General features: G+C 37.9%; 2 protein-coding genes across 5 annotated transcripts; one reads left to right on the top strand and one right to left on the bottom strand.

Annotated features, from left to right (window-relative positions):
- Window positions 1-932: 932 nt before the first annotated feature.
- On the bottom strand, window positions 933-17,673 carry cnn3b (calponin 3, acidic b). Its single transcript, XM_067453954.1, has 7 exons — window positions 17,418-17,673; window positions 5,268-5,389; window positions 4,574-4,640; window positions 3,995-4,132; window positions 3,765-3,881; window positions 3,491-3,637; window positions 933-2,014 (listed from the first exon to the last, which is right to left on the bottom strand). Exons 1-7 carry the CDS (start codon window positions 17,472-17,474, stop codon window positions 1,667-1,669), a joined length of 996 nt encoding a protein of 331 aa, XP_067310055.1. The 5' UTR covers window positions 17,475-17,673; the 3' UTR covers window positions 933-1,666.
- si:dkey-10f21.4 (Transmembrane protein 56-B-like) lies at window positions 16,794-25,313 on the top strand. 4 transcript variants are annotated; one of them, XM_067453959.1, is made up of 7 exons: window positions 16,794-16,937; window positions 21,492-21,658; window positions 21,741-21,830; window positions 22,720-22,778; window positions 23,618-23,712; window positions 23,802-23,875; window positions 23,976-25,313. In XM_067453959.1, exons 2-7 carry the CDS (start codon window positions 21,504-21,506, stop codon window positions 24,292-24,294), a joined length of 792 nt encoding a protein of 263 aa, XP_067310060.1. In that variant the 5' UTR covers window positions 16,794-16,937; window positions 21,492-21,503; the 3' UTR covers window positions 24,295-25,313. The 4 variants fall into 4 exon arrangements, with proteins under 4 accessions (XP_067310060.1, XP_067310056.1, XP_067310057.1 ...); XM_067453955.1 differs by lacking the exon at window positions 16,794-16,937 and adding an exon at window positions 17,795-17,834; XM_067453956.1 differs by lacking the exon at window positions 16,794-16,937 and adding an exon at window positions 20,208-20,418.
- Window positions 25,314-25,792: the final 479 nt, after the last annotated feature.

Genomic DNA, 25,792 nt, shown 5'->3' with positions numbered 1-25,792 from the left:
ATGCAAAATCTGCTTTCATCCGAAAAAGTACTTTGGACCACTGAGCAACAGTCCAGTGCTGCTTCTCTGTAGCCCCAAAGTGGCTTGACCTGGGGAATGCGGCACCTGTAGCCTATTTCCTGCACACGTCTGTGCACGGTGGCTCTGGATGTTTCTACTCCAGACTCAGTCCACTGCTTCCGCAGGTCCCCCAAAGTCTGGAATCGGTCCTTCTCCACAATCTTCCTCAGGGTCCGGTCACCTCTTCTCGTTGTGCAGCACTTTTTCCTTCCCACAGACTTCCCACTGAGGTGCTTTGATACAGCACTCTGGGAACAGCCTATTCGTTCAGAAATTTATTTCTGTGTCTTACCCTCTCGCTTGAGGGTGTCAGTAATGGCCTTCTGGACAGGGTCGGGTCGGCAGTCTTACCCATGATTGAGGTTTATGAACCAGGCTGGGAGTTTTTAAAAGCCTCAGGAATCTTTTGCAGGTGTTTAGAGTTAATTAGTTGATTCAGATGATTAGGTTAATAGCACGTTTAAAGAACCTTTGCATGATATGCTAATTTTTTGAGATAGGAATTTTGGGTTTTCATGAGCTGTATGCCAAAATCATCAGTATTAAAACAATAAAAGACCTGAAATATTTCAGTTGGTGTGCAATGAATCTAAAATATACGAAAGATAATTTTTATCATTACATTATGGAAAATAATTAACTTTATCACAATGCTAATTTTTTTAGAAGGACCTGTATATCTACATAATTTCCATCTCTAAATCTATCGATATCTTCTATATCTATGATCATCCATATATCTATCTCTAAATCTGTCTATGATCCATCATCTATGATCCATCCATCCGTGATCCATCCATCCATGACATAGAACAACAAAACCTATTGAGAAACCTAAAAAGTTTTCCCATTTAACCAGAATGACAACAGGCTGGACTGGAAAATTAAAAACTTTATTATTTAAAAAAACAAAAATAACAAAAACAAAACAGGAGCCATTCTACAGGACAGGGGTCTCTATCGAGTATTAATGGCAATAAATACAAGATGTTTGAAAAAAATGGAAAGGGTAAAAGGAGATACGAGTAGGTCTAAACATATACAAGAGCCTATGGCACAATTTAGCACTGTCTTGTTTGGTCAAATGAATTAAAAAGGCAGGAAGTAAAAAAATATAGTACAAAAAAAAAATCTTAAAGCAACAATGCTTAAATTGGCCTGGGAAGTGTTTAATCTTTCTAAATGGCTTTTTTTTTTGTACTGCAGTTCATTTGGGAACTTGAAATCGACATACAATAAAGGCAAGAAAATCCAATGCTACACCAAATCATACACAAAGTCTGATGCTCAAAATGAGTTTAAAAACTAGGAATACAGAATGTGGTTAATATGTCATGAAGGACATTTGATGAATACTTTAAATTCTCCTCTAACCCATCTCAACTTTTAACAGGACCATACTTTTAAAACAAACCTATAGTCTATTGTCTATCTACCTAATAAAATACTGTATAATCAATAGAGGAATGATGATATACAAACGCTCCTCTTAACATCGGTTTCTTGTCATGTAAAAAAGGGCAGCGAGGAAAACGAAACAAAAAAACAACTCGCTCTGTTGATGCAAAGATCCAAAAAATATTAATCTGTGCTATACACTTGCAGTTTAATAGTCAATTCCATGGTCATATTGGGGTCTGTATTCATTGTGGTAGTCTGCCTGGTACTCATCCTGATATTCCCCTTGGTATTCAGCCTGGTAGTCACTGTCGCTGATCTCAGAGCCGTTGGTGCCGGTGCCCTGGCTCCCATTGCTGTGGATGGTGGGTTCAGTGGGGGAGGAGCAGTATTTGGGATCGTACACCTGCCTGCCCAGCCCGTACACGCTCATGCCCTTCTGAGAGGCCACCTTGTTGGTGCCCATTTGCAGTGAGATGGTAGAGTTGTCCAGAGGCTGGACAGCCACTTTCTGGTCAAAAATATCCCTCCTTGTGCCGGGGGCTGACATGCCAGCCTGAGAGAGAAGAAAGGGTGAATAAACTAAAAACATTGCAGCATTTATTATAAAGGATTTATCTATGCACATTATTCAATTTAATTAAAGTGTCCACATAATCTTTAATCAAAATAACCCTCCCTCTTGCAGGGACATCTCATCTCTTCATTTCTCTAATGACACTGTTTTTCAGCACGAGAGCAGGATAACCTGTGTTACCCACATGAGATCGACCAATGGCAAACCACAACCATCCAAACAATCAATTCCAGATAGACAAAATCAATTCCCACCCTACATTTTTGTCTTGTTCAAGAATCTATGAAGTTTCACTTGGGGAAGAAAAGCTTATTTTAACTTCCATTTCATGCCGACTTTAAGGCAAGCCTGCTTCTGGAGGGACACAGTGCTGCAGGCCCAATAAAACTTAGTTCCAGCCCCAATAAAACACACCTGAACACTAGAAACTAGGGGTGTCTCTCAGGATGTGTTTACACTTGTAGTTTGGATCACTTTGTTCACTTGCAACCGAACCTAAAGGCATAAGGATACATTCACAACCTGACTGGCGTGCTTTTAGTACATATATTTCAAGACGGAATTTATCGAACATCCAAAATAATGACGTTTTCTGGACTAAATGCATTTGTTGTATGTGCGTAGCCTACATATGATGGTATTTTTGGCTTATAAAATGTATAAAGGAGTCAAAGCAACGTGAGGAATCCCATCATCACACACACAAACGAAGATCCGCTGCAAATTCATCTACACAATATACAGATTCCCGACCTTGGATGTTAGGGAGCTGATTGAGACGCAACCAAGTATGTCGGAAGCTGAACTCTGCAGGACATTGGCTCTACAGCAGCAGGATTGAACAACCATGATTTTAAAGCCTGATAACATTAGCGAAACATCAGCAAAAATTTGTGGGCAAAGTAGATCCATTGTCAATAGTGCAGCAATGCAATGAAACCAAACCAAGCAGCTTTATATTGGTAAATTTGTGTGTTAATGTTCAAATAAACTTAAAATACACATTGGGAAATGCTTGACCTCACAAGATCCTCATGTGAAATTACGGACTGTGTGGATTCCTATTGATATGACTGCATTATACCCGCAGAATTCTGGTGTGCAAAGGTATGTGACCACCGACCACACTTGAAAGAGGGATAGTTCAACCAAAAATAACATTTCTGTCATCATTTACAGTTTTCATTTTCTATCCCTTTATTAAAAATCGTTAAAAATGTTAAAAAGATCTAAACAGTGATCTACACACATTCATTGAGCACATAACATTGGGTAAATAAAAGCATAAACATATGTGTGTGAGACAAGCATAACAAATGAGGCTTTGGTTATCTGGGTTGTCGATGGAGGCACAGAAACCTCTCAGGTTTTTTTGCAAATATCCTAATTTCTGTTTCAAAGATGACAGAATTATCCAGTTTTGGGTGAAGCATTCCTTTAGGGATTCACACTCACCTGGCTTGCTCCTTTATTAGTTCCCATCTGCAGGCTGATTGTGGTTTGGTCAAAAGGCTTGTCTGCTTGAGTCTTCGGGTCATACAGATGTCTCCTGGTGCCATAAGCAGTCATTCCAGCCTGACTTGCGCATTTATTTGTCCCCATCTAGCCATTGAGTAAATAAAGGATGTATATGAATATGCAATGCATGATTGAGGGAAACTTACAGAAGGAGGTAGTTTTCAAACGGTTTCCCAAAGCCACAACAGATATGATCCAACTGAAGTCACACCTGCAGTCCAATCACACATTGACCAGCCTTCATCTTCTCATCATCAAATTTGCGGTACTGCTTGTCAGCATACTTTACGCCAATGTCGACTTTTGTGTCCATACCTTTGGTTTTTGCCTTTGAAGGAAAAATGAAAGAGGTGTTATTTAACCAAATGTAAATCCAATCTTTTGTCAGAGAATAAAACCTTCTTTTATCATCTCCATCAAGATGTTTTGCAAAAAACTCACCATGCTGGCCAGAGCAAGAAGTGTGGTCTGAACTTGAGTCATGTTTCCATTCTCGAACAGATCATTAGCCTCAAAGATGTCGTTAGGCTTCAGGCCATAAGCAAGAATGGCTTTGATGAAGTTGCCCAGGTTCTCAAGCTTCAGTGAAAAGAATAAGAAAAAAGTGACTTTGCTGTGGTATTTTTACATTAATAATACCGAAAATCAATTTAACAACATTAAAGGGATAGTTCACTTTAAAATGAAAATTCTGTCCTCCTTTACTCACCCTCAAGTTGTTTCAAACCTGTATGAATTTCTTTCTAACCCAAGGGAAGATATTTTGAAGAGTGTCAGTAATCAAACAGTTAACTGGAGCCATTGACTTCCATTGTTTTTTTTCCTACTATGAAAGTCAATGGCTCCAGATAACTGTTTGGTTACTGACACTCTTCAAAAAATCTTCCCTTATGTTCAGCTGAAGAAAGAAATTCATACAGGTTTGAAACAACTTGAGAGTGAGTAAAGGATGACAGAATTTTCATTTTAAAGTGAGCTATCCCTTTAAAACAATTCTATACATAAACCGTTTTTCCTCACCTTGTGCCAGTTAAGTTTGGAGTGGTTGATTTTCTTAATGGATCCTGGCTGAAGTTTATTAATAAGCCTATGAGAAAAACACACATTACATTCTTCTCTGGGACACTCAACTTACACACTTTTTTTTCTCAAAAGTGTAAGAAAGAAATACTTTTCAGCAAGGACACATTACATTGACAAGTAAGGTGTTCGTTTATAAAACTCTTAATACAAAAATACATACTGATCACAAACAGTGGTCTTTTGTTCAAATCGCCATTTTCAAAAGATTTCTGAACGATCATGTGACTGTTATATTCATATGATGCTGAAAATTCAGCTTTGCATCAATGTTTAAACAAATGAACATTAAACAAATGTTTAAATGGTATATACCAAGATAACATCTGACAGAACGTTTCTTCATTAAAATAAGGGACTTTTTCCTTTAGGGCAACAGCAAACAAAATAAGGTGTAGATGCCAGACTAGATTGTTATAATACAACACATGGTTTGAGTTGGCACAAGTTTTTGGGTCGCAAGCCTGAATATTATAATCCCTTGGTGTGTTGTAGGGACACAAACAAGACAAACGGTTACAGGTGGGCTAAAAATCATTATTAAGAGCCAAACAAACATTCAGCCATCTGTGCTCCAATGTTCCTAATCAAACTGAAATGCGCATGATGGTTCCAATCATGCTCGTAGACTCACTCGCACAGTATGACACCATCCTTCAATCCCATCTGGAAGTTTTCTCCGATTGGCATACCCGTTACATCCTCAATCCAGCACCTCAGCTCCTCCTCCTTCTGAAGGTCGTACTTCTGAGCGATCTGCAGGGACCGAAGAGAGAAAGAGAGAGTGACTCTTGCTTCCTTAAATAGTTTCTCCATATGTAAACCAAGGCCTGCCATACAAAATGACGTTAATTCCAACTGATGGGGAGCCAATAAGGCAAGGTGAGGTAGCAACAGACAGTTTCCCTGGTGAATCTAAATAACTGGAACCGAGAAGAACACGTGCATGAAACTCACATGGAAACTTTTGCACAGTTTCAATTCATAAACGTCCAAAACAAAGGGTTTTTAAGCTTGCAGGTGCCATCATGTTTTAAGGTTAGCTTTGGAAATCCATCTCGTCTTCTCTGTGTAGTTTGTGCTGGACTGGAGCCAAGTGCAGTAAGATGGACAGGAAATTACAGAGCGTTACCCCATTTGCGAACTCTGACTTCAGGGGCAGCTTCAGACACCTATCAAGCCCCATTAATGCCATTCAACAAACAGAAAATATTGAAAGGAATTATCTTGCCTATAGGTTTTAAAATAGAATAGCTTGCTAACTGTCAGTAGGTGCTTTGTATTACGATTACAATCCAAGCAGACACTTATCTGCAGACGGCTTGTTTTGGGCATGGAAATGGGCATTTTTACTGCTTGATAAATATAAGCAGCATAGCACAAAGCTTCATGTGTTCGCCGTCCCGAAATATATAAATAGGAAGTCTGCTTTTTGAAACAAAAGGATGGTTAGTATGCGACAACAGTGCTGAAACTATATACTCATGCAGTGTACTAGGGTCAAACGATTAAATTCAATTTGAAGCTTGTCAAATGCACACATCAACACGATCACTTTATTTAGCGTTCACGTAAACACCATGTTCTGATTTATCAATCCGAATGACACAATAAACAAAAAAATAACGGACAAGTTTTGTATCATAATTAAATCAAGTCATTTCATGTTTGAGAGGTAGTCCTTCCTTTCATTGTCACTTAAAGGTACTTTAATTGACTTCTCAGTTCTGGTCTTGAAAATCAATTGTAAATGAGTTGTAAAACATATTCCATCAACCAAACAGAGCAGTTTGGTTCCTAAGTTCACCTGAATGAAATATCTGAGGTTACAATGAGGTGAAACGAGTTAAAACATGTCTGATTTTATGGACAATTCTTTTGACCCCCTCTAAGAAATGTATAGCAATTGAGACTTTCCTTTTCCTTTGTGGAACAATTTAAGGCCTTAACATTCATATTAAAAAGACACTTTCAAAAGGCATACAACTTTGTCTGTTCCTTTTAGAAGTTCTCCATTATGAGAGGACAAAGAGCAAAACAGTGACTACTCCCCCTTGATTGAAGTATTCTCTCATTCACTTTTCTCCACAGGCATATCAAACAATTAGATTTCTTTACTGGGATTTCAGCAATTAAACCCAATTTTAAGGCACAACAAAACCTCAAAGCTCATGGCAGGTCTGTCCTATAAGACTTATACATTCTCACTCAAAATCATTGTCCAAAAAGAAAACGAAAAGGATTTTCACTTTGGGAACACAACTGTTGTATTCTATATCCTGTCGTGATCTCTTTCACCTCAGCTGCGTGTCAGCATTAGGACAACAGGAAATGGGTCTGTGACAAAAACTACAGCAAATCCATGTGTCGTCGTGAGTAGTACAGCAGGCATCACAGTCACACCTTAATGTCTCCTGGTTGGTGTGAACCAATGGCAGTTGAAAAATGACGGATGAAAAACAGAACTTGAATTGAGATCATATACCCCATTATTAAAGTGCTATTGTAAAGTCTCCTTAAACACAAGGAAAAATAGATAATCATCACTTCATCACTTCCAATCCCTGAGGTGTTTGTTACGCTTAAAGTGGACATCCTTCAACACTAAAACAAAACAACACATACTGCAGGATAAAGCTAAAAAACCTGGTTTCCTCCAAATCTCAATTCACAGCACCTACCCTTGAAAGAGCTGACAGACATCCGGTACATTTACATGCTTTTCCTAGCGGCAAACACTTTTTTTAATCATTCTACAGTAATATGATTTCCAAATGACCTGTGAATTACTTGATATTAAATTTAATTTATTATAACTTCTGATTGTTGCATTAAAAACAATTTATGATGGTGTAAAAATGGCAAATCAAGTTATGTAAAATATAAGGAGAAATGGATACCTTATTCATTTTAGTGAATATTGAATAATCATTCATGCTCATTTCCCCTATTTTTACATTAAGATTTTTTTTGCTTCATCTAACATTCATGTACAGTTTTAAAACACTGATCCTTTAGTATCCCTGTTAACTGTAATAATCATAAAATCTCAAAATGGATATTTGTGAAACCTAAATTCACTTGGAGATAAAATAAAAGATAAAATAAGCTAAATAAAATAACGACGGAAAAACATATGGAGAATAACAGCTTTCATTTCTGCTATGATAGCCATAAGTTTACGTCAAACGCAGTTAGTGTGTGTTAGAAAAAAAAAGTCTCAATGATATAAAGAGCCAGCAATAATAAGGGGCACAAAAGTGCAGGTTCAAATAGCACACAGCTTAAGGCTGATGAATGCATCCTTCTCATATCCCATCTCAGACTCCTTTATCATCTCAGGGTGCTTTATACTGCTCTGCATCTAGGACATCAGTAGTCTTCAAATCCAGCTGTCTATTTGCCATTTTTCACACAATAGAGCTTGTGTTCCTAGTGTGAACTAGAGCATTTAAGGAAAAGGAAGGGAAAAAAACATGTAGCAGAGGAAAGCATTGATACATGTCTCCAGATCCCCTCGACCCAGAGCAGAGAGTGAACTTCCTGAAGACAGAGAAAACAGGGAGAACATCTGTATTTGGCCCTGTGAGAACATGTTGGGAGTTCTGCTGGCCTCATGGGCAAAAACTGAGCATAATAAAAAAAGAAACACTTGCAGGAAGTACTTGAGGATTTCAGCCAGAGCTACACAGAGGGAAAGGATCCTGCCTACATCACAGTTTTAGATTTGCTGGAGGGAAGAGATCACTAACAAAGATCTAATGCTGTGAGAGACCTTGGTGAACGGCACAGCTGTTTCTGCTGATCAATTATTCACTGTTGCTCTGGAAATGTCTCGCAGACAAATAATGTGGCAGTAAGGTCTGTGATGTATATACAGACTACAAGATATGTTTGCATAACAATTGGTCTATATGACCACTAGTCCACTACATATTAAAAAAAACCTGGCGCACAAGAACTCTAAAAAGAACAGTCTGTCAACTGTGGATTTATATAGGCTTACAAGCCACATATTTTGTATAATGACCGTAAATGCTACAACTGACCATTTGGCACAGGGCAATGTCCTACAGTACCAGTCAAAAGTTTAGGGTCAGTAAAAATACTTACTTTTAAAAAGCAAAGATCCATTCAATTAATTAAATGAGATGGCAAAATAAAATTATAATTTTACAAAACATTTCTATTTCAAATAAATGCTGTTCTTTTGAACGGTCTATTCTGGAGGGGGGGGGGGAATTAAGCAGCACAACACTGATTTTTTTCTTGACCAGGAAAACAGCATATTAGAATGATTTCTAAAGTGATGATCCAAAAAATTCAGCTTTGCCATCACAGGAATGAATTATTTGACTGAATTTGATATAATTTCACCTCTTGAATAATTTCTGGCTTGGTGAGCATAAAGGCCCTGATATACTCACGGTGCCCAAAGTTCTTTTTCGTTTCGTGGTGAAAAGAATTTTGAAAAATGTGACCAGGGGTATAGGCTACTGTTAGCGAACAATGTGTAGCATTTAGATAAATATGCGCTGTGCTCTTTCCGTTCAACAAGTATTGAATATGAGTTACCATTGTTACATAAATTACTATAGTTTCTTGTTAGGAGCGACACAAAAGACCATTTAAAATCCGATTTGAGCGGCCAGAATGGGGCGCATCTGTAAAAATCTGAATCACGGAAACATGGTTTGAATTAGAGACGTGCATGAATAGTCGAATATTTATTCTGTAATTACTATTCAAAAATAAAAATAAACTAGGCCTATTCTAATTTTGCTATATACACTATATTGCCAAACATTTTTTGACGCCTGCCTTAACATTAGCCCATTCTTAATCTGGAGGCAACGCAAGATGGGAAAAGGTAAAACTGCTTTTTATGTACCTACACACCATGTTACCATAACAAATGTATGTATATACAGGTCCTTCTCAAAGAATTTGTATATTGTGATAAAGTTCATTATTTTCCATAATGTAATGATAAAAATTTAACTTTCATACATTTTAGATTCATTGCACACCAACTAAAATATTTCAGGTCTTTTATCGTTTTAATACTGATGATTTTGGCATACAGCTCATGAAAACCCCAAATTCCTATCTCAAAAAATTAGCATATTTCATCCGACCAATAAAATAAAAGTGTTTTTGATACAAAAAATGTCAACCTTCAAATAATTATGTTCAGTTATGCACTCAATACTTGGTCAGGAATCCTTTTGCAGAAATGACAGCTTCAATGCGGCGTGGCATGGAGGCGATCAGCCTGTGGCACTGCTGAGGTGTTATGGAGGCCCAGGATGCTTCGATAGCGGCCTTAAACTCATCCAGAGTGTTGGGTCTTGCGTCTCTCAACTTTCTCTTCACAATATCCCACAGATTCTCTATGGGGTTCAGGTCAGGAGAGTTGGCAGGCCAATTGAGCACAGTAATACCATGGTCAGTAAACCATTTACCAGTGGTTTTGGCACTGTGAGCAGGTGCCAGGTCATGCTGAAAAACCAAATCTTCATCTCCATAAAGCTTTTCAGCAGATGGAAGCATGAAGTGATCCAAAATCTCCTGATAGCTAGCTGCATTGACCCTGCCCTTGATAAAACACAGTGGACCAACACCAGCCCATCACTGGAACCCCAGACCATCACTGACTGTGGGTACTTGACACTGGACCTTCTCCCTTAATCTTCCTCCAGACTCTGGCACCTTGATTTCCGAATGACATGCAAAATTTGCTTTCATCCGAAAAAAGTACTTTGGACCACTGAGCAACAGTCCAGTGCTGCTTCTCTGTAGCCCAAAGTGGCTTGACCTGGGGAATACGGCACCTGTAGCCCATTTCCTGCACACGCCTGTGCACGGTGGCTCTGGATGTTTCTACTCCAGACTCAGTCCACTGCTTCCGCAGGTCCCCCAAGGTCTGGAATCGGTCCTTCTCCACAATCTTCCTCAGGATCCGGTCACCTCTTCTAGTTGTGCAACGTTTTTTGCCACACTTTTTCCTTCCCACAGACTTCCCACTGAGGTGCTTTGATACAGCACTCTGGGAACAGCCCATTCGTTCAGAAATTTATTTCTATGTCTTACCCTCTCGCTTGAGGGTGTCAGTGATGGCCTTCTGGACAGCAGTCAGGTTGGCAGTCTTACCCATGATTGCGGTTTTGAGTAATGAACCAGGCTGGGAGTTTCTAAAAGCCTCAGGAATCATTTGCAGGTGTTTAGAGTTAATTAGTTTATTCAGACGATTAGGTTAATAGCTCGTTTAGAGAACTTTTGCATGATATGCTAATTTTTTTTAGATTTTTTGAGAATTTTGGGTTTTCATGAGCTGTATGCCAAAGTCATCAGCATTAAAACAATAAAACAACTGAAATATTTCAGTTGGTGTGCAATGAATTAAAAAAAATGATTGGCTTGGGCGACTGTCACTCTCTCTCGCTACCATGGCTACCACTGCTTCCGCTACAGGTTCTGCCCACACATGCGCGCACCAGTGTTGCCAACTTAGTGACTTTGTCGCTATATTTAGCGGCTTTTCAGACCCCTCTAGCGACTTTTTTTCAAAAAAGCGACTACCGACAAATCTAACGACTTTTTGGACAAATGTCAGCTACTTAAGTTTACAAATGTCGCCAGTACCCCCCACTCCCCTGCCGTCACACACACCTCTCCCTGCGTCTGCCCTGTTCAGTGAATGGCTGAGAGGAGCTGAACGCATGCCGGTGAACGTACACAGACAGCAGTTGACAGACGTGAATGAGCGAGCTACACATGAGCACACAGGGTTGCCATGGATTTCTCACTTAATTTTATCTGCTTCTTTTGTTCTATATTTAAAGAAATTAGTTAGGAGGAGTTGAGTTCCATTCTTCTCTTGCGCTTATCACTTATATTACTCACTATCACAGAGCTTTAGTTCATCCGGTTTCTCAATTCAGATTTTACACATATAACAATTTTGTAATTCACTATATCATAGTCATATTGGATGACAAAAAGGAAATGAAAACATTTATTGGACAGTTGCCTGAACCTCATTATTGTAAAATACAGTAAATGAGCACAGGTTAGGAGAGAAAACACGTTAGGCAGGCTGAACGCAAGGGCGGCGTGATGACGTCATTGATATGCTAAATGACGCATGACGTCATCTAGCAACTTTTTGGGCAGGCTTTAGCTACTTTCCTTGGAAAATAGTTGGCAACACTGGCACGCACCCGAGCAAAAGCATTCAAAATGCACGGTGCCGGGTTTTGCAGTCAATGCAAAAAAATGCAACAAAAAAAAGGAATACAGTAGGCCTACATGTAAAGGCAATGCACAAGAAGTCTTTGGATAAATAAAGAAATCAAACGCAAGTAAATATTCCAACAATGTCGAGCACTTAGGGACCTAAAGGGGCTGAAAAATGACTCATTGCTGGCTGTATTTCTTCTGGACAGGTCATCTTTCATTTTGATTATAAATTTTTTCGGTTTATGTTTTCATGAAGCATGTATCACTAGCACATGTAGCTGCCTAATATAGCATAACATTACTTAGGATAAAGTTACAATATTATACACTTAGCCATTAGTAGAAATGATTAATACTCAATATATTTAGCTCAAGTTGATCGCTGTCATGTTGAATTGCGCAAAATTTAACTTTAGATAACAAAAACTCTTTAGATTTGCATGGCATCCCAGTAAAGTGCTAATGAAAATCAGGTTGGGGCAAGTGGCTTCACACCTCTGCAACGACACAGGATACAAGCATCACCCCGCTGTGGTTTACATTGTTTGCTTACCCTCCCACTCATTCCGACTAAACACAAAAACTCACACATATATGCTTAATGAGAACATGGTGTGATAGGAATTCTATTGAAAAGCACTAAAATGACCAACCACAGACACTAGAGGTGTGTTTCTGTGTAATTGTCAGATGAGATAAGCATTTAAAACAATGAAGATGACTGTAGCTTAATGGTAAAAGGTCTTAGGCCTCATCAACACAGAGTATGCTGTACGTGTAAATATATATATATATTATATATAAATATTATATATATATATATATATATATATATATATATATATATATTTTTTTTTTTTTTTTTTTTTTTTTTTTTTGTATTGTATCAGCATTTTCGTCCACATGGATCCGCCGTTTTAGGAGCCTGAAACCGGTATTTTTTGCAAATGGGTCCCAGAGTGGATAATTCTGAAACTGGCTTGCATTTTCGTGTGTACTACATCCAATCCATACATTTTGTGAGATGGTAATGTCCTTACACCACATCCCGCACAGTAAAGGCTAGAAGGCAATACAATGACAGGCACTGGGCAAGGCCACATCAATAGTAACTATATTTGCATTATTGTAAGGGTAGGTTAGGGTTGGGGTAGGTGTAAGCATTAATAAAACACAATCTGGCAAGTAGCAAATGTATTTATTGTTATTTTATTGTGAGATTTTGTCTCACAACCTACCATTGCTCTTTTTCTCAGGTTTTAGTGTATTTCTGTGGCAGAATTACAGTGCCACACACTGTATACTACTGTTACTACATAATTTTGAGTTGGTTTCAGCGGTTTCGTGTGTGCGCAGATATTTCTCGAGACGAGGGGGAAACAAAATTGGATAGGGAAAGCTGTGGCCTTAGCTGCTAACAAAAAAGGCTGTAGGTTCAAGACTAGGTGTGTGAATGTGGAATTGATCCCTTGAGCAAAGGTGTACCAGATGGACTCTCATTAGCGGAGGACTAGGGCAGTGTTCAAAATCGCAGCTTTTGCATAGTTTGTGTTTGCGTTTAATAATCATTGAACACTTAGCAAACTTGCAGCTCCAGTAGTAAAATTAAAATATTTATTTCGAACTCTGTCATGGAAACTAGCAGGTATAAAACCTTTGAATAATCAAGTAAAAAGGAATTTATACCTGTATGATATTACGCTGCAGCCACATTGGTCCATCGGTTTGGAAAATGGATAGATGATTCAACGTCGTGCACCATCTTCTGGCGAGATGCGGGAATTAATTTGGGACAACAGTCACAGTACATTATGGATATTCTCTAGGCGTTGAGCATAGAAAGGGTGTGCACTCGTTGTTATGGTGCATTATGGGATTGAATGAGAGCCTTCAATAATATCCACTATGGTTTTGGACACTACTACAAATGGCAGTTCCTTCAAATATTACCCTATTTAAGGGTATATGGTATTTTGCATGCAAGAAAAAAAAATATCATATGGGATGTAATAATAATAATAATATACATTTTTTAAAATAGCTGCAAGAAGCAATTATTGGGGCCCAAGCACAAAAAAAAGCACAGTAAGTTATGTAGGCATGGCTTGTTGATAATGTGTCAAATTGATGATGTGTGGTCATTGTGAGCAGACAAGTCAATATGGTAAAGCGCTGAAGTGTCAGAGCCTCAGAATCAGCTTGGCACAATGCCATACAAATTTGTTGACGCATTAGGCCAGGGTTCCTCAAACTCTGTCCTAGAGGGCCACTGTCCTGCAGAGCTTAGCTCCAACTCTGATCAAACACACCTGAGCAAGCACAGGACCACTAGAAAAATCACAGGTAGATGAGTTTGATCAGGGTTGAAACTAAAATCTGCAGGACAGTGGCCCTCCAGGACCGAGTAGCTTTTCGGAAATATCTAAATTGTGGAAAATTTCATGATCGTTTTTATATATAAATTTGATGCAAAATTAAGTCATGAGCCAGGAAACCTTTAGTTTCTAGCTTGTTTCAAACGGCGCTAGAGGGATTGAGTTAATGTGGTGTGTTAGTGTTAATGTGTTAATGTTCAGACTCTCCTCTATCAGTGTGCCAAATTTTACCAGAGGTGGAAAGAGTAACAAAATATTTTACTCAAGTAAAAGTACAGTTACTTCAATGAAATTTTACTTAAGTACAAGTAAAATTACTGGTCTAAAAATTTACTCAAGTAAGAGTAAAAAGTAACATTTAAAATGTACTCAGAGTAAAAGTAAATAGTTACTTTTTTAAAACTCTCCCCTGTAGGGTTGTGATTAGAATGAGATTTTCACGATATGACAACTATCTCAGAAAACATCAATTAAACAATTATTGTACCTATTATTAAATGATGGTTATTATAACTAGTTAAAATGATGTTAAATGAATGAAGATGATTGGTCTTATTTTATTTTATTTTTTTGGTTGAACAAATGCTTTATTATAACAAACTTTACCATTTGTTTATTTTGTTTATTAAAATTTCAATAAAACATGTCTAATAAACTAAATTCAATAAATTATAATGAATTAGATTAACAACTTATTTTTATCATTGATTCGTTAAAATGTTTAGGAATAATAGAGTCCTGTATGTAGTAGACGGAGCAGAGCATTCACAGAGACAGAACAAGCAGATCATTTATTCATATAGCAATGTTTTGTGCTTTAATATTCCCAGACCATGTCGCGATTTGATTTGTTTCTAGGCTACAGCTAGCCTAGAAATCTAGACGCACCCTAGCGGCAGCAAATTTAATTTGCCCGCAAGTGTCGTCTAGGCACTCTCAATACCATTCTGAGCTGTGTTCCTCAAAATCTGGACGGCCCAATCACATCGTGTATAGAGTCGGCGGGCGGGGCCATAATGACGACAGCCGAGTTGCGTTTGCGTGCTTCTAGTTAACACAGAAACTGGCGAACTGCGGCGGTCTTTCGAATCAGCTCTGACCGCGACTCTGGAAGACTTGGAGTTAAGCTTTTCTCTGAGAAAAGAACAAAGAGCGGGAAGATGTGTTCGTAGTTTAGCCGACCGGATACGCCGAATGTTTAATCAGTCAGCGAGCTCTGTTTCACCTTCGTTGCTCCGGTTGGTGTAGCGCTATCCTATCGTGTGCAGAGGGAGTTTGAAAGACAACCGTTTATCCCGCCCCTCGGATTGAGCCCTGTCTATGGTGAGTTTCCAGACCAAACATCTTGATGTGGGTCTGGCTTGTCAGGCTAGGCTACAGCTCTACTTTCGAGTTTTTCGTTCATCCACCAGTTTGCGTACTCCACCATGACTGGATTCCGGAATTCCCTTTGCGTCACAGAAATCAATCGGCCTTAAGTTATAAACATACCTTTATCTGCACAGAGGGATGTGTTCCCGAACATGTTCTATGTGTTTCTTCATCCACATTTTGTGCAAATTTGATATCCTTCGGGACAACACCACGCTATTTTTTTCTATATCCAAAGTATTTACATACTAGCCAGGGGTTAACGAAGGCGTTTTGCTTTCACCTGGGTCTGCAACGACGTCTGTCTCGTCCGTCTCCATCTGATATTTGCGCGCTTGTTCTCCCGCGCCCCGCGCCCTCTATTAAATATAGTCATTTCCGGATCGCGTTTTTTTTCCTCCCCTCTTTGCATTAATGAATTATTTTTACTCAGTAATGGATGTGGTTTAAAATGTAGCGAAGTACAATACTTCAATCAAAATGTACTTAAGTAAAAGTAAAATTACATATTTTTTAAAACTACTTAAAAAGTAGAAGTACACAGAAAAACTACTCAATTACAGTAACGCGAGTAAATGTAATTCGTTACTTTCCACCTCTGAATTTTACAACCTTTTACAATACAATACTTTTACAAGACTTCCAGAACAGAAGAAGAACACTAACGAATGCAAAGGGCCAAGGGTTTAGCTACTGAACTATAGGGTCTAAATTGTTTTCAGATCTTTTACTAAATAAAATAAATAACCTTGTTTTTGCAGTTTATGTGCAGTTATATAAACACAGAGAAAAACATTAAGAAATCGTTTAAAAACAAGTCGAAAAAGAAAATCAGTGCCATAATGTGAAGCTTAACCTTTTCCTGAACCCCCAACCCAGGAAAAAAGAAAAAGGAAAAAAAAAAAAGTTATATCACTCAAAAAAGCTATTTAACAACTAATCATCTCCCAAAGGGAAGTCTAGATATAAACTACAAAAATAAGCCAGGCTTAATAAGCCAATAACAAGTCCTCCAAAACGACTAAAAAAGATGCTGCACGCGCATTAGTTTCCATACCACTCAACCCAGAAGAATGACAGCTAATGACACTGAACCTTTATTATACACACATTGTCGCGTATTTAGACGGATAATGCCATCATTACATTGGTTTTATATGTGTTTTTGAGTTAATCAGCACAGAGAGCATGCTACAGCTGCAGTAGCCTCGTTTTCTTCTCTCAAACTGGAGCTCCACCCAGAACTCAACAAAGACCCCATGACCCACAACACATCAGGCTACAGAGACAAGCTTTACCAACCAGAATAAAACACGGTAAACATCCTTTGTACTGATAAGGTGCAAATGACAAACAGCATCTCAACATGGCGATTAAATCAAAACGTCGCGTGCGTAAAAAGTTTAATTCATTGAAAAGTGCAACATGAAATACTTTTCTTTTCAATTTCTACGTACAGACGTGAAAAAGGATTTGTGTTTTATAAAAAAAAAAAAAAAAAAAAAATTATCAGAACTAACTAACGTTAATCAAATATGAAAAGGAAACAATGGCTTTCTCCTAAAACCTACGGACACAGCGCCTTTGACCATCCTGCACATTAAATATATTAAAGTTATATACGAGATTTGATTGTGAACATGTTTATGATGCCTGAAAAGCTGTCTATGTAACTTAACTTAGGCAGTTTCGATTTTAGACAGTTACACATTCAGTTAAAGAAACACCATTCAGTCAAAGAAGCAAAAATCGACAAGCTGACGTTAAAGTGCACTGTAAAATCATTCAAACCTTACCTTACTTCTCACTTCAGCTGATAAACCATATGCAGGGCCCTTGTTGAACTGAGTCATTGTCTAATTGTTTCACGTCGATTTGCACCAAATAAATTGTCAATCTCACGGTTTCTTGATTCCTCTTGTCCGGAAAAGATTCTTTGCACAACTTTAAAAAAAGCAACAAATACGTGAGTTTAGGCTAGTCACAAAAAAATGACTGCCGATTTTCCCCAGCTGAGCGGATGCACGAAACTCTCTCTGTTCAGCAAAGTAATTAAAGAAGAGCAGAAGGTTGAACGCGAGCGAATTTACCAAATCTACTATGGCGAAGGCATGAGTTGTGAATATTAATCAGGTTGCGCGACGTAACACAGTATGCCTTCCTGATTGGCTGAAATTCAGACGTTAGTTTGTGGCGCCAGTGAAATGGCTACGGTAAGTGTAGCTTATGGATTTAGTTTGCGTGCTTGACACTGCGTTTCTCAAAAGCATCTTGAGCAATGGTCATCGTAGTAGAAACCATTGGTGGTTAAACTATTTTTTTTTTTAATGTTTGGGATGGGGACCACTGCCCTGGGGCCTATTGGACAAAACTAGGATAAGGGATTAAGCCGGGATATCTTGGTGGTCCTGGCATAATTGATCTGCTAATATACAGTTATCTTTCAGTATTGTTATCGTTCTTGGTGTGAGTAGCCTATGCCTTCAGGGTACGTTTACACGACAGCGGTGTACTAAATTTAGCATACAGATGACAAGATCACCAAGATATCCCGGTTTAGTCCCTTATCCTAGTTTTGTGCAGGCCCTGGACGCTAAAAAGAAGGTTTTAAAAAGAAGTCAGCAGAGCAGACTATTAATATTCAAAATTTAAGCCCTCACCCTAGTACGAGTTTCAAATATTGTTCAAATATAAATTTAAACAATTATTAAAACAAAATATAAAAAAACATACAAATAAATTATATGTAACTAAAATAATACATTTGCATAAAAAACGGTATATATATATATATATATATATATATATATATATATATATATATATATATATATATATATATACCGTTATTTTATGCAAATTATAATGCAATTACCTTTATCATCATCTGATGTCATTTCTAAAGATATGCCATGTCATTTTAGACATACAAAATGGTTTTCAGCCCCCTGATTTAATCGAAATGGAAAGTCCCATCATGCCTCTAGACATGCAATTAATTAAGGACAAGCCAAAACTTGTATTCTAATGATATAGAAGGCTTGTGTTTAGCCCGTCACTATAGTGATAAAACAAAGAAACTGTTGGAAAGCAAGGTGTGTTTGCCATTGTAAGTGATTGTTCCCAGACTTTGTTTAAGACAGGAAAAACACTAGACCCACCACTGTGGATAACCCTGAGTAAAACATTAACATTAATATTGGCTAATATTAATATAATAAATCAGAAAGATGCAAGGTACTGCCATGTAATGTTAAAACTCTACCTAAAGTCTAAGTTTCTTTTCCATTATAATACCTTGTTTTCAGTCTTACAGTAAATCAACAGGTTACCCACAACAACCCATGAATATTTCACTCAGCAAGAAGTGAAAAGGGATGTTTAGTCAGCAACAGAATTCCCCTTTTCCTGTGTCTCCAGTATTTGAGTATTCATTTCAGTCAGCATCTACAGTAGAGTTTGCTAGTTTCTGCTGTTCTGTAACCCAGAGCTGATAAAATGAAACATGTAAAGGCTATTCTATTAGAACAGGTGTTTTCAAACTGGGGTCCTCCAGAAGGTTCTAAGCGGTCTCCGGAAAATTTCAGAGAATAAAGACAAAGCAAAAATGGATAAAGTCTACCGAATATTCTAATTGGTTCATTTCTAAATGTTTCTCTCCTTTTTAGCCGTATACAATCCAGAATGGTATATGCTTCGTGTATGAATAGTTTTTCTCACTATAGTCCCCTTTATCTTTTTTTGTATTGTTTTCTTAACATAGTATGTACACTGCTTGCATGCATTTATTGTGAAAGTTGTATACAAATCATTTTTTAATTGAAAATGTTCTTCAGGTTTACACATCAAACATTAATAACCAATTTAAGATGGAAAACAATATGTTGCATTTATAATGTCACACTTCATATTTATCTAACAGTTTAAATATTTTTTCGTACATAAAAATAGATTGATTTTAGGAAGGGGGTCCCTCAAAAAGGTTCATCCTATTCGGGGGTCCTTGGCATTATAAAGTTTGAAAACCATAGAATACACATTTAGGCACAACATTTTCCATGAGCAGAACTCTTCTGGGGTAAACGGTTCATCAAACAGGAATGCCTTGTTGCTCCCTCCCTGAGGCACGGCATGCAGAAGGACTCAACAACAACAACAAACAAGAGAGCTTTAGAGGGGGATGGGACTTTCTTACCTGGAGCTGTATGGCAAGACAAACCGCTCTGACCTAAACTAGCTCCATTGTGGCTCTAAATAGACTCTGGAGTGTTACGGTTGGAGTGATTTTAAATGGGTTAGGGTTTATTTTGTTTGGTTAAGTCTGATAATAGATCTGGTTCAGGGTGAGGATTCAGGAAATTGAGGACGACAGGGCTGCCCTTGCTAAATATACAACATTCATTCATTCACCATTAGTGTCCTTGTTCGGACAGGACCAACCACCCTCTCCTGATCTAACACATTTGCCTTCCCTGAAGCTCATTTGCTATTATGGGGAGGAAAAAGTTGGATGCCTTACTCCATCTAGTGGTTCCTCTAGTGAAGTTCATTTACAAAGATATACAATTACACTGGGCAACTGCATACAAGAGAAAGCACTTAGTGGGTAGATAAAGAGAATGGCCAGAGAGGGAAGGCTGTTGGATTTGCATTCACAATCTCTCCACCAATCTCCCCTGTGCATGCCTAAGGTGAACACCTGAGCTCCACCGATCTCTTGCGTTTATCCCTGTGTCCAGCTGTGTTCATGCACACTCTCCATGGCCAGTTCAAAATGGGTCTTTCATAACGGAAAGGGTAAGTCTGATCATGCATTGTGTTGAATTTATTTCATCGTTTTTTTAAGGACGCATGGAGTCTTTTCATAGTCACACCAAAAAGCAGGACTGCAAGAGAGCTGTTGTAAGAGAAAATGAATTGCAAAAGAGAGTGAATGAATGACTGGACCAAAGAATCCGGCACAGAAAATGATAAAGACAGCATGCCCTACTGCATTTTTCCTGATTATTTGTCTGTTTTTGTGTTTTCAGTGCACTAACACTCACATTATTATGTGTACTTCTCCTCCTCTTTAGTTTGCTTCATTATTTGTCATATAAACCTGGCATTGTTTATGAATATTGTTGGCGCCTTGTTTTTTTGTAAGTTGTTTTGGATAAAAGCTTCTGCTAAATGCAGAAGTTTACATGTGAGAGAATCAGTAGAATTCAAATCTGACAAGGTCACACCGGCTTGACGTCCTCCTACTATCAGTTACCCAAAGCACTGAAGCCTGATGCCTTTTTCAAGGGTACGAGGACAAAGCAGGGGAGTGGTCGTCCCAGTGGACCAGGACAATGCCACATTGATCACGCGCATTGATTTCCTGTGGTTTAATTTCGATCACTGGCCATACTGCAGACATGTATAGCTGGAGTAACATGTGCACGCTTCCCTCAGCCAGGATAGAAGTCTGTGTGTACAGCACAAAGCCAACACACACAATCAGCTGTTTCCTATACAGGACGCTGGGATCTCTGCGACTTGGATGTATTTCAGACTGCACAAAAGCCACGAGTGGCTCTATAAATCACGGATGGAGCAATCTGAGACGTGTTGGAGTCGGCTGACCTCTGGATGGCTGTGTCAGCACATATGCAAATGCTTATTTATATCGGGGGATTTGGCAGTAGAGAGGTACTGCGGCAGCTCAGGTGATGACTGGGGCTTTTATGCTCGCAACCAGTCTGGAGTAGAAACATTTTGTTTAGTTAAAGAGGCGGGTAATTACTATGTGTTGGGGGGGGGGGGGGGGGGTGTCGTCAATGGGTCAATGGAAGAATTATTTCTGGACGTTCGCCGCTGTCTCTCTCTCTTGTCTCTCTCTCTAGGGCTCAGCAGGCATGGAGCCTCTCAGCCTGCAGGTGTTGGTGGTTGTAACAGGGAGCTTCATGGGCTTCCAGTGGCTGTTCCACAGAGGTAGCCCCTGGGTGTCTCAGCACCTCTGCAAAGGCTTCCTCAGGCTCAGCCCTACACAAAGGACAGAGTGGAACTCCAGGTGTCAGATTTTATCTTCTAAAAGTATATCATTTTATGTAACAAATTTGACTAAAGTCGGAAGATCTCTCTTTTTCTCAAAGGGCCGTCTCAACAGTGCACGCCTTGGTTGTTGGACTTTTCTGTCTCTACATATATATCTTTGATGAACCCATCCAGAAAGACCCAGTCTGGTGAGGATTTATACACTGTAAAAAAAAAAAAAAGTCACAGCCTGAAATTTTTAAGTACAATTGACTTGGATGTTTAAGTTATTTCAACTTAAGGGTCCTGCACACTGTGCGATTTTTCAAAATCCTTTGCGATGTCCCTTGTCAGACTGTACGAACATGATCGCCGCTGTAAGTCATGTCACACTGTAAGATCTCATTAATGGCATTAATGTCAGACTGTACGATAGTCGAGGCGAGCTAAAACGGACGTGCACAAGAAAACTTGTCCGGAGATTTATATCATCAATGAATGACGCGTTCGGTGACAGTGAGCTGCATTACACGCGGGACTGAAATGGTGGCTACAAAAAAAATCTCTAGCTCTCGTTTTGGTCATAGTTTGTCATGAAAAACCGAGATATTTGACTGTCGTCGTCGGAGAAGTCACACTGCAGGATTGTGTGGCAAATCTTCTGACACTGCCAGAGTTTCGCCTGAGGTAAAATTTGATCTCAGTGGTCATTAATCGGCTGCCGGTGGACATGTCAGACTAACGATCAAAGATGTCAGATTTTAACCTTAAATCAAAGGAATTATAAGATTTGCCAACATTTGTCTCATCTTGTAACTTATTAAAAAAATGTTTAAAATTTCTTAACTTATTTTGATGAGTTAAAACAATGTAAAAACATATGTTGTTATAACTTATTGAATGTATTAGTTTTTATAGTGTAGATGCAATCATTTACAAATGTGGTAGCACAACTTCTTACGCAAGTGTGTGTGTGTGTTTTTGTTTGTTTGTTTTTTTTTTTGTCAAAACAACACAGTCTGAACCTGAACTGGAATTTGAACTCTCACGAACACTAAAAGTGTTAAATACACCAACCTCTATAATTTGTGATTACAGGGGAGATGCCACACTGGTGAAACTAAATGTGGCCGTTACCTCAGGTTACCTCATCTCAGGTGAGTGAAGGGTTGATGATGTGATGCTATCCACTTTATTTTTCAGGTAAAAGTGGTGACCACATTATTTTAATGTATTCTCTTAATTAAACATGCAGCTTTGATGCAAAAACAATTTTAAAGTTTACCACACTTTTATATATTCTTCTCGTTATTTCCCTATAGCAGCCAATAAATTGGAAGTCTTGCACATTTATAGAAAACACCTTACTTCCCAGTTGAAAAAATAAGGTGGATATCTATTAATTTATCCAAGAATAAATAAAAAATGCAGCTTATAAACTTAATGACTTAAATGCATATATTCTATGATAAGCGTTGTAATTTTAATTCATGAATTTGAATTCCTGGTTTGCCATAAATTTTATTATTATTTTTTAGAAGAAAATAGCTTTACAAAACTGCTTCATTGCTTTAATATTTTAATGTAAATATTAAACAAAACTGATGTTTTCTGTAACACACAATTTTATTTTATTTTTTAGATTAAAAGGATAGATAGATAGATAGATAGATAGATAGATAGATAGATAGATAGATAGATAGATAGATAGATAGATAGATAGATAGATAGATAGATAGATAGATAGATAGATAGATAGAGTCACAATATAATAAAGTCAAACAAAATCCATATTTAGTGCTTTTATTATTTCTGAGGAAAAATAATCGAACCAATGTTTCACTTAATCTTTAATTCAAAAATTAATTATTTATAAAATAAAAACAGTTTTGGAAATATTAATTAAGATTACATTAATGTATTGAATATATATGGTTAATATTTTTCTGCTTTTAACTTCTTACACTCACAAAGAACATTCTCTGTTCTTCTTCAGATCTCCTGCTCATGTTCACTTCATGGGAGTCAATTGGAGAGAAATACTTTGTCATGCATCATTTTGCTGCTCTCTATGCATACTACTATGTGCTTGTAAGTTATGTTTCCAGTTGGGTTTGTTCTGGTGTCTCTAACTTCCTCAAGATTTCCAATGTCATTTTGTGCTTTTATATATTTTGCAGAGTCAGGGGATATTGCCTTACTTTGCTAATTTCCGTCTGCTCTCAGAATTCTCCACCCCCTTTGTCAACCAGCGGTGAGTTATATGTAAAAATAGATGTAAAACCATTACCATACAATGCTAATTTACCTAAGCTAAGCTAATTTTCTAATTGAATTGTTTTAATGTCTCCCAGTTGGTTTTTCCACATGTTGGGCTACCATAAACTTTCCAAACCAAGTTTGGTTAATGGTGTCGCCATGGCATTTACATTTTTCTTGGTGAGGATTGCAGTCATTCCAGGCTACTACAGCCATATGTACTCGGTCTTTGGCACAGACGACTTCTACAAGTTACCTCTGGGAGGACGCAGTGCATGGGTTATTTCTAGTGTGTCTTTGGACGTTATGAACGTCATGTGGATGCGCAGAATCATCCGTGGATGTCTCAAAGTCCTTCACTCTGCCTGGTCGAGAAAAGCAGGAACTGAGATGGAAACTAAAAAGACAGACTGACATGGAGATACCAACAGAAACTGAACACATCAGCACACAATCCGCCCATCTCGTATCATGTCCAGTGATGCTGGAGTGCATACGTTTGTATTGCTCCTGCTACTGTAATGCCATGACATCAGTGTTTGAGTTTTAAACTGACCAATCAAGAGCTTAGAAAGCCAGTCATTGTATTAATAATGGATGGCATGATGTCATCTTCAAATATGGTCTCACCTGGAGGAATTAAATCACAAACACTTTTTCACTTTTAAAAGGTGATTAAGAGGTATGAGACTGATCACATGTCTATTCAGGACAATAGTTGTGGTTGCACTATTTATTATAAAGCTGCTATTAAGATCAACCAACTTGCCTTTATGAATACAATCAACAAAGCAACAGCACATCTGAACTTCCACAAAGATACACAGTGTGTGCCTGTAGACCACGATAAACAACTTTTTGACTACAATATGGATAGAGTTGGGTGTAGAGAAATATAATGGCCATTATAAATGCAGAGGATTATTGGGTTAAATGTATAGGTGAAAGTTCCTGTTTCTGCAGCTCAGCAGTGCAGGATATTGTACTAAAGAAACCATGCATGTCTGCATATAATTGCATATATGGATAATTCTATGTATCGAGAGTATTATATGTCTGAAATGGAAAACATATCAGGTGGCAGAATGTTATATAATATATGTGTTTCTGAAAATCTATAACTTGATGCAGCCATGTATAAGCTTTTTGCTTGTAGTATGTGGTTTGTTTGTTTGTTGGATTTGAAATAATGACAAAAATAATGTAAGCTTCAATATATTTACATGGCCGTTATGTAGGCCTATGCGGTTAAACATCAACAATGATATGATTCTTGAAAAGGTTTATGAGCTATTCCAACTGGAATGAAAATCTACAAATAATGTGATGTCAAAATGCTCATGTAAGAGACTAGACATGTCTGTTTCTGTGATTTGACAATGTTTTAATCTGAATAAACTGCTCAGTTTTACACTTTATAGTGTATAAACTCACGCCAATTTTGATATTTTGGTTATTTAAAAAACAGGATAATTCACATAGAAGCATGCAGTGTTGCTCACTAGTGTTTTATTTGTGTGTGTATGTTTTTTGTGTGTGTGTGAACTGTGTACTTGAGCAAATATTTTAAGTAAGTGAATCATTATTGTTCACATTTATGCACTGGGATTGTTTAACTAGTTACTCCCTTTCAACACTCTAGTAAAAAGAACAAACACACACACAAAAACTACTTCCATAGACCACAGGCCTAATGATTTAACCTCCAGAAAGTCTAATTAATATTTTAGTGATGGGATACACACACAAAAAACAAGATTCATAGCTTACCACTGGAGAAATAAATAATTTAAAAATGCTGTTTTGAAATGCTGTCCCCAGGAAACGGATTAAAAATGTATTGTTTTAATTAAATTCAATTAGATAATGTAATGTGCAGATAATGTCATTAGATAATGTCATGGAGGACTTT

This window comes from Pseudorasbora parva, chromosome 9 (assembly GCF_024679245.1).
Source record: "Pseudorasbora parva isolate DD20220531a chromosome 9, ASM2467924v1, whole genome shotgun sequence".
Lineage (NCBI taxonomy): Eukaryota > Metazoa > Chordata > Actinopteri > Cypriniformes > Gobionidae > Pseudorasbora > Pseudorasbora parva.
This window is presented reverse-complemented; position numbering and strand designations above follow the sequence as displayed.